Source organism: Pipistrellus hanaki (assembly GCF_964339955.1).
Source record: "Pipistrellus hanaki genome assembly, chromosome: 10".
In the NCBI taxonomy this organism is placed as follows: domain Eukaryota; kingdom Metazoa; phylum Chordata; class Mammalia; order Chiroptera; family Vespertilionidae; genus Pipistrellus; species Pipistrellus hanaki.
This window is the reverse complement of record NC_140512.1, coordinates 60249640-60263194: the sequence shown is the minus strand read 5'-3', so window position 1 is coordinate 60263194 and position 13555 is coordinate 60249640. Positions and strand designations below refer to the sequence as shown.

General features: G+C 42.8%; 1 protein-coding gene across 8 annotated transcripts in view; it reads right to left on the bottom strand.

The window, feature by feature from the left end:
• CADPS2 (calcium dependent secretion activator 2) overlaps nt 1–13555 on the bottom strand; it is a 434503-nt gene that overhangs the window by 214158 nt on the left and 206790 nt on the right. For all 8 annotated transcript variants that reach the window (XM_084897688.1, XM_084897684.1, XM_084897685.1 and 5 more), the window contains exon 8: nt 533–672. In XM_084897688.1, the coding sequence (XP_084753814.1) occupies nt 533–672 (140 nt within the window). The remainder of the gene's footprint in view (nt 1–532; nt 673–13555) is intronic.

Sequence of the window (13555 nt, the reverse complement as noted above, 5' to 3'; positions counted from 1 at the left end):
ATCTAGTTTTTCTGTTTCCTCCAGGGATCTAGTTTTTCTGTTTCCTCCATGGATCTAGTTTTTCAAGTTTTTCATGGATCTAGTTTTTCAAGCCCATGGATCTCACCCATCAAAATGTATGAGACTCCTGAGTTATACCTGAACCACACTTTAGATTTAATATATTAATGTAAGTTTAATCTTAGGGATCTGAATGTGAAGCTTGTCTCAACTGGTATTGTATCTTGAGAAATATTACTTAGACATTACCTCCATATATCACTATTCTTTATCAATATAAGTGATGTGTAATACCAATGCAATCAAGTGCCAATATTATGTTAGCAATGCAAACAGTTGTATTGACCAAATATACTTGGCTTTGAAGGTGTCCATAGGTTTAAAAAAATTAAGTTAACCTATGTATGTCATTGGGGGGGGGGTGAAATCCATTTAAAAGACTGATATCCTGGCTCTCTCAGTAAGTTGTCAAAAGTGATGCACTGAAATGAAATCCAATAATCCAACAGAAACAAATCAGGTACACACTCACCCACTATGTTTCATATGTGGCGGTTTATCCATTCGCACTGCCAATTTGATTTTTAAGTCAGAATCCTGGCTATTTTTTGGAACTATCATCCGGTGCAACTCAGCTGACTTGGAGCTATTGGAAGTTGGGTACAATATCACCTGTAGGAGACAAAAAGGAAAACATTTAAGTGCATAATACAAGGTGCCTACGGGTTGGCACAGAAGCCTTTTCCTGTTTGAAAAGCAGGTGCCATGCCAAAACCCGCCTAATGTACCATTTCCCTCCCACTGCAGCAGACAGGTTCAACACAGACTCATTTCGACAAAGATGTGTTTTCATATTATCGCATACGTTTCCTTCTTCTCCTGGCCAGGTGGCTCAATTGGTTGGAGCAGTCATCTCCTACCCCAAAAGGTTGCTGGTTCAAATCCTGGTTAGGGCACATTATTAGGTTGTGGGTTCCATCTCAGGTTGGAGGGCATATGGGAGATGGTCAATTAATGTTTTTCTCTCTCATATTTTTTTCTTCCTGTATCACTTCATAATGAATTAACAGCACCATGACAATCGTTGAATTGACAGTTGAAAAATACTTAATAGACACCCATAATTTCAAGAACATTCTAAATTCCTCAGGGCTAAGAAGTTCAGAAAGAAATACGCTTTGAAATTACAGGTAGCATGCTTAAAAAGAAAAACCAATTACTTTAAGCAGCAAAAATACTCCTCATGTTTCAATATTTTCACTGGGAAACAGCGTTAAAGAAAATCACCTCAATTAGAGGCGGAAGAGACTGAGCAGAGCACATTTTCCTGCTCCAGGTCAGTATCAAAGAGGAGTTTCCCCCCCTGGCTACATGTTTTCAAAACTGTAAAGATGATGTTCAATGACTAAAACAAAGTAATTAGTTTTTTTTATAAAACTGACAAATTACCAAGTGATTACTTCACAACACCACCGGTCCACAGAGCCACCCCAGGAAGGAAAAGCTTTCTCCTCAGATGTGAGGTACCGAACAGATTCAACAATGCCTCTTGCCCTTTTACAACAGTCATGACACCATTTAGACACAACCAATACCCAAGGCTTCAGGTGTATTTTAAAGTGGGAACACTAACTTCTGAAAGGAAAAAATAATGACATGCAGTGCACTGTATTTTTTTTTAAACATATTTTATTGATTTTAATCAGAGAGGAAGGGAAGAGATAGTTTTAGAAACATTGATGAGAGTCATCCATCAGCTACCTCTTGCACGCCCCCTACTGGAGATGTGCCCACAAGCAAGGTACCGGCCCTTGACCCGAATCGAACCCAGGACCCTTCAGTCCACTCTCTATCCACTGAGCCAAACCGGTTTTCGGCAGTGCACTGTATTTTAAATAATTCTTACTTTAAACCAATGTGAAAAGTAAATAAGCCTGAAATTTCTATGTAGATGGAAGAATTCTAACATGCTCTGGTAATGTTACCATGGTGCTAAAGTACAACCTGACTGCTGAATTTAATGTGCTCTGCCCCCCACCCCCCCAAAAAAATCTTCATTTTTATGTGTAAGTGGAATATTCACTGAGGAATCTTGAAGTGAGGCTCTTTTTCTCTCTAGGAAAGGCAGCATGGTCCAAAAAGCTTCTCAAACTATTCTCAACTTCCAAGGTGTTAAATGTGCCTACTATTTTGAGACTTTTCTTAAGCCTGTTCTAAAAGCCACAGCTAAATTGAATCCAGCATATTTGTACCCTTGAGCATAGAAAGGCACATCCAAGAACAGATTAAATGGCAATTGTGATGTTTTGAAAAATTATGATCACATTCTAGAATAAGTTTTGTGGTGTTTTTTTTTTTTACTGTTAAAATATCCGATGTAATATTTTACAGATTCCTTCTTAAATAACAGCAAATGAAAGTAAGTTGAAACTTTTTGGCTCAAACCAGCAGACAAAGGGATATCATTATAGTTTCGAAGATGAGTCCTAAAAATAATCAAAGAATAAGAGCTGGATATCTTCTGGAGCTATCTCTGCTACTTGACCCAGTTATTCCAGAAAGCTCTCTCTCCTCTCCCCTTTCCTTTCCTCTCCTTCCCTCCCTCTCTCCTGCCCTCCTTCCCTCCTTCCCTCCTTTTTCCTTCCTTCCTTCTTTTCCTTCCTTCCTTCCTTTTTTCCTTTCTACCTTTCTTTCTTCCTTCCCTCCCTCCCTCCTCCCTCCCTTCCTCCCTCCCTGCCTTCCTTCTTTCCTTCTTTCCTTCCTTCTTTCCATCCAGTATTTTGACATGACTTTATTCTTTGTAATTCTGATTTCTATGTTTATACAAAAGTTGGTTTTGTTCCAAACTCTAAAAGTCCTTTACAGGAAGGGAATGTTTAAATTAAAACTTCTGACAATTCCTCATCCTCTAAATGCCAATGATGGGTTAATTAAACAAAGTCCCAAAACAACTAATTGCAACTGAACTGCTAATGAAGGATCATCCCAGGATTGAATGCCATCATTTCTGCCACATTTCAGCTCTCTGATGGGTAATTCTAAATGAAGTCAGTGGAAGGATCAGCTACTTATCTCTGTTCAAATAAACAAACATTTGCGTGCTCACGATGTGGAGACACACAAATATGGAAAAAATATAAATGGCTCAGTCCCTCAAAGAGCTCACATACCCTTCTTATCAGATCTAAGAGCTCAGGTAATATCTGTTAATATTACTTCCTCCTATTGCCCTTCTAGGGCATTATAACCTAGGGGTTATAGCAGTTTTCTGATTTCATTAGTGTCTGAGTTTATTCACCATTATTTGTTTGCCTTCTCTGTTCTGTCACCTGTGTAGCTAATTCCTGTGTTAAGTGTTCTCCATTGGGAAGACCTGGGATTGTCTCATTTTTCTGGACAGTCTCTGACTGATAAAGCTATAAACACTGGCACATGTAACAAACAGAGGTTCACAGATACGAATCATTCCTGCATATCACAGACCTGTCATTGCTAGTGTTTCTAAATCCACTGTTTCAAAAGAACCATACTGGCAAATAAACCCCTAACATAGCCTTAAATACGTCCTGTAAACTTTCAGGTTCCCAAATGGCACAAGCAGGAAGTGCTCATAGTCCTTTTTATGATGTAGCCAAGGAAGAAGCTCTCATTGCAGTAGCCCAAAGGGTCCAGGAGAATAAAGGACAAAGGAGTTCTTGAATTAAGCGAACATGAACACTGCCAGGGTGTCCTCACAGTGCCTGCCACGACAGGCTCTCACTGTTGTCACTGACAGTTATTTATCCCTCTGCACTTTCCACTCCACCATTATTCAAATGGGGGCCTTCATTGTCACTCTCCTGCCCCTGCCTCACTGCGGTGTGTTGGATCTGTGCTAGGACAGGCAGGGAGGCGAGGTGGAGCCGTGGGCGGTTAACTTGAACCTCAGTGCATAGGTCACGAAGCTGCAAAGAGCCCACAGCTGGACCTGAGGGAGACGTTGGGCTTTGGAGTGGATGTAAGGACAGGATGAGACGCTGGGTTGTTTCCCTTGTGGGGAAGCACACATATGTGTAGGAGAAAGGGTGACACAGTCCTTCTCCTGGGCTACAGGGGTGAACGAGGCTGCCAGACTCACGCTCCCACGGGGGTAGAACTGCTGCAGGAAGCGCAGAGCCGGCCAAGGACATATTCTCCAGCCCCCCGTGCCTCTAAGTAGGGACATGGTTCTAGCTAACGAGGTCTGAAGAGGACTGGTAAGGGTCCCTTTGGGGAAGGATGATTCAGATATAGACAAGCCTTCGTCATCCTTCTTTACTAACCCGCTAGCCAAGTGCAGAGGACTCCAACGCTCTACAAGATGAGAGAGCCACAAAATGGAAAAGCAGAGCCCCGGGTCACCCACCATGAGAAAGAAATCTACCCATCTACCAGGAACACCCATACTAATCTGTTACATAGGTGCTATTGCTTTAAATGACTGAAACGATGCCATTTGCTTGTTACAGCATTTGGCAGTATCTTCAACTAGAGCATTAACAGAGTTTTGCTGCATAAGTCTTACAAGTAGATATGTGCTTGGAGAATTTTATTTCACGATAAATAGTTCTGTTTCATAGGACTGAGGTCATGTTCAGAGAGGTGTGGCTGATGTTGACTGTACAATTAAAATATTTAAAACATACAAATTTACTAAGGATTCTTCTGTATTGTAGGTTTGCATCTAAATTAAATTATATCTCTGTACAAAACAGTTAGCTTCTTATATTACTTAGCAACGTAGGTTTTTTTCTATCCTTTCATCTTAACCTTTCTATTCACACTCAGTCTTCTATTTTATTTTTGTCAGCAACACTTTAAATGTCTTGTCACTTAGCATGACAACACATTTTATGATTTCTTATCTAAAACTGAGAGCTAATGTATCTTCTTCATAATAAAATGTCAACATCGCTTGTCATCTCTGCTAAGGTGTAATGAAAAATATGAAATGGTTTTTTAGGTTTTGTTTAAAATTCTGTCAAATTTAATTTACAGGGAGAAAAAAAAACTTAAAAATGAAGTGTGAATATATGTATATTCATAATATTTAGAGCATATGGGGTCCAGAAAGATCTTTCTCTTAAAAGGAGACTTGTGTAATGTGCTTGGGGATGGGGGTGGCCAGGGAGAGGTCAGTGGGGGGGGGGAAAGGAGACTCATCTAATAAACAATAAAGAATTTAAATGAAAATTTAAAAACATAAAATATAAAGTTGTTACATTATAAAAAGAGAATTTAAATTTAATAAATAAAGTGGGGTGAAGTAAAAAATAAAAAAATAAATAAAATATTCTTGCACAAGAAATCACTTCTCTACTGTTTTCCTTCCTATTTAGATAAATTACTCAAAGCCAAACCACATGCATTTGCATGGATATAAAAGTAATTAAACTCTGTGACCTATAAATACATGTCTTTCTAAATTATTTAACAAAGACCTGAAAAATTAAAAAACTAGGGGGAGGGAATCTAGAAGAACTGATAGGGGGTAGATAAGTTCTAGAGGTAAGTAAACTATTCTCTGCCTTTTCCCATAAGCAGCCTAGAGAAAGCAAGAACAGTTGCACCGTAGTCTTATAGTAAAATAATGGAGAAGCACATCTGGTAAAATTCTATCTCAAAGATGAGTATGATGAGCAGTTCTTCAAGGAATCAGGACAGACTCAGAAGAATGACTGTTTCAGTTGGGAACCTTAAAGAACACAAAAGATTTACAAAACCAAACACATGGGAAGGGACTGAGACATAAATACACGAGGCCATTGCCACGGAACCATTCTAAGAGTGGCACCTGGAAAAGGGCCCAGAATCCTGATTCCGACATTCTTACCACTGCCTCTAGTTCTCAAAGCCTTCCTCCAAGCCAGACAGGTCAGCTCTTTCTTTGTTCCCTGGGCTGACCCTCAGTCAGTTTCCACTGCTTGCCATGAAAAGAACTTAAGTCAATACAAATGCTCATTACATTTTCTGCCATGTCACCTCCATCTCATCAAAAGGTAAGGAGAGAGAACCCCATGGAACATAACTTTTAAGGACTAGGAAAAGGGAAAGAACTCTGCAACGGAGACCATAGGCCAAGGAAGCAGATGGAAAACAGGGAGGCTGTGGTCCACTATATTCAAGGTTGGCTGTGTTTCAGGAAGTAGAAACTGGCCAATTGGTCAAGCACAGTCAGAGTGGGAAGGCTACTGCTTGAGATCTCCAGCAAGAGAAAATTTAGGTGAGGCCAGACTCTGATGGCTTGACAAGGAAATATGAGGAATAGGAGAAGACTTCACTTAATTCTCACATGAGCAAGATTGGGCAAGATGGACAAGATCACCTTCGCTAGAAAGAAGGAACCTTGTGTTCAAAGGCAGAGCAGAATGAGGATATGACCAGGTAGGTGGAAGAGGTTAAGGAAATGGGAAGGTTGCCCTGACGGAGGAGACCACTGAAGAAGTCTAGGAATAGACTGTAAAGGATGTGTTTAGTTAAGGAGTTTATATGGCATCCCATAACATGCAGTCAAAAGATGCTTTTAAGCCAATAAATGAAAATCAACTTTTCAGACTTTTAAGCAAATAATAATGCCCTTCAACTGAGCTGTGGGAATCATAAGACTCAGTGTGTGGTCAGACATTCTAGCATTCACATACGAGGTGAATTGGCATTAAAAATACATCCTTAAAACAGAGTCAGAAGGAACTAAAAATGTTATTAGCTGGAATCCTGTTTCAAACTGTGATTAAAAACCATTTTTGCTGATAAGGGGATATCCTTGAGACACAGGGTATTTTAAGGCAATGGCCACGTGAACATCTCTCCAGATGAGTATAAGTATTTCGATGAGAAACCTTGATTCAGTTTACATCTTTCTCTTTCTCATTCAACTGACAAAGAGTTTTTTATAGTTTAGCAAAGATTCAAGTACCTCCTTGAGAGTTAGGACCTTGAGAGAGTGTGTGTTGTGAAAGGACTAACTGAATGTATTTCATCTCAGTAAATTTTTATTTAGCACGCTAGAGGCCTGATGGGTAGACCTTCCAGCCCCAGCACATGGGCTGCAGCCACATCCCCTGGTCATTTTGGAAGGTCGTTCCGCTGTCCGGTCTAATTAGCATATTAGCTCTTTATAATATAGGATATTATATAGGATATTAAAAACTAGCATATATTTTCTCCACTATCAGAGCCTTCTATTTTCAGTGTGTGGGAAAGATGAATTGGATTATTTTTCTAAGAGAAATCTGCAGCCCTTTTAGTAACATTTTCCAGTGTTCAATACACTTGAGGTTGCTTAAACTACTTCTTTGATTTAATATCAACACTCCCTGTCCTACTTGGTTGAAACCAAGAACACCTGCTCACTCTCACTGACATAATGTTCTTTTGTGTACTGAGAGATTAGCAGTAAGTCTTCTGTCAACCCTATTGTCAGTGGGCTAAATCCAATCTCCTTTATTTTGAAAGTGGGGAAGAAGCCTGGAATTTACAATATGAAATTGATCAAACTTCCAACCCCTTACTAAATGTTTTCCTGACCTGACAGAACCACACAATGTACACAGGACACTTTTTATGAGGTATTTTACAAAAAGAAAAAGAAACCGAGTAAAAAAGGAAAAAAGAGAAAGTATTGTCCCCTGCCGGACACCGGCCAACCGGGCGCCAGCAAGGAGCCGGGCGACGGGGCCCCCAGTGGGGGGGGTGCCCCTGAGCCTTCGACTGCTGAGCGCTGGCAACGGAGCCAAGGACGGGGGCTGCTTCCTGGGCGGCGCCGACCCCGGCAACAGGCTGGAGCAGCGCGGGAGCCCACGGAGAACAAAGGGGTGCCACAGGCCAACCTGCTGAGCTCCCAGGACAAGGAGGAAGAAACCAAAGAAGTTCTCAATGTGAAGAAATCAAGTGAGAGCAAATGATAGTAAAATTACTTAAGAAAGAATACAAAGAAGATCTTGAAAAATCAAAGACTAAGTCAGAACTCAACGCACCAGCCAACATTGCAACATAAATGCGTTTTGTTTTTTTTTTAAAAAAGAAAAAAAAGAGGAGAAAAAAGGGACAGAATGTTGGAACAGCGGCGACCAGGCCTAGAGTGGCCAGGCACAAGGCAGTGGCAGCTGGGCCCGGAGCAGCAGTGGCCAGGCCCTAGAGCAGCAGCAGCCAGAACAAGAGCATCAACGGCCAGCACTGGAGCAGCCAGACCTGGGGCAGTGGCAGCCAGGCCTGAGGCAGAGGCGGCCAAGCCCAGGGTGGCCAGTCCAGGAACACCCAGACACGGAGTGGCTGGGCCCGGAGAAGCCCGGTCCAGAGCAGCCGGGTTGGGAGCAGCCAGGCCCAGAACAGCAGTAGCCAAGCACGGAGCATCCAGGCTGGGAGCGGCCAGGCTCGGAGCAGCCGGGTCGGGTGCGGCCAGGCCCGGAGCAGCAGCGGCCAGGCTGGGAGCGGCCAGGCCCGGAGCAGCTGGGTCTGGTGTGGCCAGGCCTGGAGCAGTGGCTGCCAGGCTAGGAGCGGCCAGGCCCGGAGCAGCAGCTGCCAGGCTGGGAGCAGCCAGGTCCGGAGCAGCCGGGTCTGGTGTGGCCAGGCCCGGAGCAGCGGCTGCCAGGCTGGGAGCGGCCAGGCCCAGAGCAACAGCTGCCAGGCTGGGAGCGGCCAGGCCCGGAGCAGCTGGGTCTGGTGCGGCCAGGCCCGGAGCAGCGACTGCCAGGCTGGGAGCGGCCAGGCCCCAAGCAGCCGGGTCTGGTGCGGCCAGGCCCGGAGCAGCAGCTGCCAGGCTGGGAGCGGCCAGGCCCGGAGCAGCCGGGTCTGGTGCGGCCAGGCCAGGAGCAGCGGCTGCCAGGCTGGGAGCGGCCAGGCCCGGAGCAGCGGCTGCCAGGCTGGGAGCGGCCAGGCCCGGAGCAGCCGGGTCTGGTGCGGCCAGGCCAGGAGCAGCGGCTGCCAGGCTGGGAGCGGCCAGGCCCGGAGCAGCGGCTGCCAGGCTGGGAGCGGCCAGGCCCGGAGCAGCCGGGTCTGGTGCGGCCAGGCCAGGAGCAGCGGCTGCCAGGCTGGGAGCGGCCAGGCCCGGAGCAGCGGCTGCCAGGCTGGGAGCGGCCAGGCCCGGAGCAGCCGGGTCTGGTGCGGCCAGGCCCGGAGCAGCGGCTGCCAGGCTGGGAGCTGCCAGGCCCGGAGCAGCCGGGTCTGGTGCGGCCAGGCCCGGAGCAGCGGCTGCCAGGCTGGGAGCGGCCAGGCCCGGAGCAGCGGCTGCCAGGCTGGGAGCGGCCAGGCCCGGAGCAGCCGAGTCTGGTGCGGCCAGGCCCGGAGCAGCGGCTGCCAGGCTGGGAGCGGCCAGGCCGGAGCAGCCGGGTCTGGTGTGGCCAGGCCCGGAGCAGCGGCTGCCAGGCTGGGAGCGGCCAGGCCCGGAGCAGCCGGGTCTGGTGCGGCCAGGCCAGGAGCAGCGGCTGCCAGGCTGGGAGCGGCCAGGCCCGGAGCAGCGGCTGCCAGGCTGGGAGCGGCCAGGCCCGGAGCAGCGGCTGACAGGCTGGGAGCGGCCAGGCCCGGAGCGGCCGGGACGGGAGCAACCGGTCCCAGAGCAGCCGGGTCGGGTGCGGCCAGGCCTGTAGCAGCAACAGCCAAGTCCAGAGCAACTAGGTCGGGAGCGGCAGTGACCAGACCCGGAGCAGCTGGTTGTGGAACGAACCAGAGCAACAGAGGCCAGGCCCGGAGCAGCCAGGCCCGAAACAGCTTGCTCCTCGCCTGTATCTGCCCACGGCTGCCTCTCAGACATGGCTGGAAACTTTTGCGGGAACTTGAGGGTCTGCTGAATCAAGTGATGAAGGCTTAGATCTGGATGTGTTGAGTTAGTATAGCGCTGGGGTGTTGATCTGTGAGTGCCTTGGGTGGGGCCTGGATGAGGCTGGTTGACCTATTTGAAAATGTCTTTTGTGTGAAGTGTATCATTGGGCATGTGGAGGTATTATTGATATGAGAAAATGCTAAGTAACAGATCTACTATCTGAAAAGGGATTTACTATCGGGGAAAGGGAGGGAGGAAGAGACTGAACATAAACTGTGCACCTATGGATGAGGACAATGGGGGATGGGGAGGGGGCAGAGGGTAGGGTGGGAACCTGGTGGAGGGAGGAAGAAATGAGGAACCTTTGTAATAATATGAACAATAAAGATTGATTTAAAAAAAAAAAAAAAAAAAAAAAGAAAGTATTGTCTTCATTATATACTTTTTTCTGGATTAGCTTATTAAAAGAGATTAAAAGTTTTGTTAGTTGCATGATGGGGACTGAGGAAAGGCCATGGAAAAGAAAAGGGAGGTGTATAAAAATATTCCCAAATCTTTTTGACATCTCTACTTGAAAATGAATCAACATATGAAGGGACTCTTGGAATGCATTTAGCAGAGTATGCTACTTGAGGGCAGAAGCTATTCTATGGCTAACAGGGTGATTTAAGCCAGTATCTTTAATTATGCCTTTTTTTTTTTTCACAAGGGTTCCTTTCTTAAACTATAGTAGACATATTTTTGTTTGTTTTGTTAGTTGGTTGACTGACTGAATGGATGAATATATAGAGAAAATAAAAATAATAATGCAAATGTAAAATTTTTGTTTCACTGAAGTAAAAAGAGAAAAAGGCCTGTCAGCTGAAGTAATGTCAAAATTTGGAAAATGACATCAGTAAATGCAAGAATTCAGATGCCGTTTACTTACCAGTCTCTAAAAATCTATGAAACTCTCGTCTTTCCATTTCTGGACTGTGACAGGTAGAATAAGTTTCCCAAAGATGCCTATGTCCTAATTCCCAGAACCTGTGAATATGTTACTTGACATGAGAAGAACTGAGGTAGCAGATGTAATTGTAAGGTTGCTAATTAGGTGAAGATTATCCTAGATTTTCCCTGTGGGCCCAATCCAACCACCAGGTTCTTAGGTATTGCAAAGGAAGGCAGAAGAGTGAGTGTTGGAATTATTGTGAGAAATACTGAACATTGCTGAGCGTAAGAAACAGAAGGGGGCTATGAGCCAAGGAATACTGGCAGCTTCGAGAAGCTGGAAACGGTAACAATTGCATTCTCTCCTAGATCTTCCAGAATGAAACACAACCTGCCAACTCCTTGATTTTAGCCCACTGAGATTCATTTTGGACTTCTGATCTCTACGACTGTCAGATAATAAATTTGTATTGTTTTAAGCCACTAGTTTTTAGTAACTTGTTAAAGTTCAATAGGAACTAATACACAAACAATAAAAGCTAAAACTACATCATAAAAGAACACTAAAAGCTGAGATTTGATAATAAAAAAACACTAAATTTACCTTTCAGGTATTTCCACTAAATCTGTAATTCAAAGATATCTTTACATATACATTTCTATCATTAACTTTGTCTGATTACTTTAATGAAAGGTTTTATATGTTTGTATTTGTATGTGAGATGATTTCTCTCACATTCCTAAAGCATTATGCTTGCATGAAATCTTTTGAAAAAAATTTTTTTTCTCACTTTGCTTTTTCACATAGTTAAACACCGTTTTTAATTTCCTTATCACGAATCAAAAAAAAAAATCTGTAAATAGATGAACAATGGTTACTGAATATTTTGGTTACTGGAATGAACACAATCATGCATATATTTCTAACAAATTCCACATACCCAAATGACCAAGAATTATTTCTTCTTTGTCTAAGTCTTCCCTTGAAGATTTTGAAAGACATATTCAGATTTGTCATGATGCAATTAAAAGTACTGGCCTTTATTTATCTTTACATATAAGTTTTATTGCTTATTAGGTATCAATTTCATATTTCTCCTTGGATGCAGCATATATTCCATCACAGCTATATCTGTATTTTTTAAAGACTTATCTAGATAGGAAAGCCTATTTGTTATCCTTGATTCCCTTCAGCCATAAATTAAGAATAGTAATGACCTTCGTATTTCCTTGCCAAGATAGTTTCTATGAGCGCACTGCACAAGTAATTTTATCATGTTTCTTTTTACTACTCGTGCTATAATGCATGGTATTTGCAGAGAACCTTTCAACTGAGTGTCTCAGAGTGTTTTTCAAAATTTAAATTAATTTTCATATCATCCTTAAAAGTAGGCATTACTCTTGTTATGCAAATAACTTGACACTGAAGTTAAATTAGTGCCTATAAGAAAAATTACTTCAAGTTAACAACAGATACTTTCAATTTTACATCCCCTCCCTAACCTCACATATTATTCCATTAGGTGTTTCACAAACATTAGGCTAACTAAATTGACATTGTTCTTACTCTTTGGTCATTAAGTACCATAAGAACTCTTAAAACCAAGTCAATTTTATTTCTGTCATTCCGTAATACATGATGGAAAGATGGAAAGGAGGAAGTTCTGTACAGTATCTAAATTTTAATAACTTCAGCTGCATCCTGAAACTGAAGAACATGAACTAGTCAATTGTATAAAAAAATGTTTTAGGATTGACTAATTTATGGATAAGCATTTTTATTTATATTAAAAACCAACTATCACCCTGAAGAAGGAAAATGAATTTTTATTCTTCATTTGAAAAAGAAATCTATGAATCTTTTATAATAATCACAGCCTAACAATTTGCCAAAATGATAAGACTCAGGAAAAACCTTTCAATTTGCAATTATATACATAGCAAACTAGTCAGTAGTCATTTAAATAATGAAAAAGGAAAATGGAAAAAAAGAGTATGAGGTTGAGAAATATTGGTGATACATTTCACATGCTCCAAAAAATTGAATGAATTCAGAAAATATGCAATAAGATGGAAGGGTGGTGGGGAATAAAGGTCAGGGCAGAGGGAGAGAAGTTAAGTGAGTTGTTCATGGCAGAGCCACAAGAATAAATGTCTTCTAGAAAAAGGTTTCAAGCTTTTTAGTTTGTGATACTCAACAGGCAGCTAATTAGAATCTGGTGCCTTTGACCTAAGGACTTTATTTTTTGAACTCATAGATCACATGCTATAAAAAATAGCAGGGAATAAAAGTAGATAGCTTTTAGGTACAGGTGCTAAAAAGTAAAGGTGGATATTCTTTTTAAAAAATTAAATTTATTGGGGTGACATTGGTTAAAAAATTACATAGGTTTCATCGGCCTGCAGACTGAAAGGGCATGTACCTTGGTTGCGGGCACATCCCCAGTAGGAGGTGTGCAAGAAGCAGCTGATTGATGACTCTCTCTCATCCATGTTTCTAACTCTCTGTCCCTCTCTCTTCCTCTCTGTAAAAAATCAATAAAATATATTTTTTTAAAAAAAGACTGAAAACCATTAAAATCCTCATGTAAAACATAGACAGTAAAATCTCAGACATCTCTTGTAGCAATATTTTCTCTGATATACCTCCTCAGGCAAGGAAAAATAATCAAATGAGACAAATCAAACTAACGAGCTTTTGCATAGCAAAGGAACCACTGTCAAAATGAAAAGGCAACCCACTGAATGGGAGAATATATTCCCAATAACACATCTGATAAAAGATGAATATCCAAAATTTATAAAGAACTTATAAAGCTCCAAACAACAACAACAACAAAAAACAAGCAA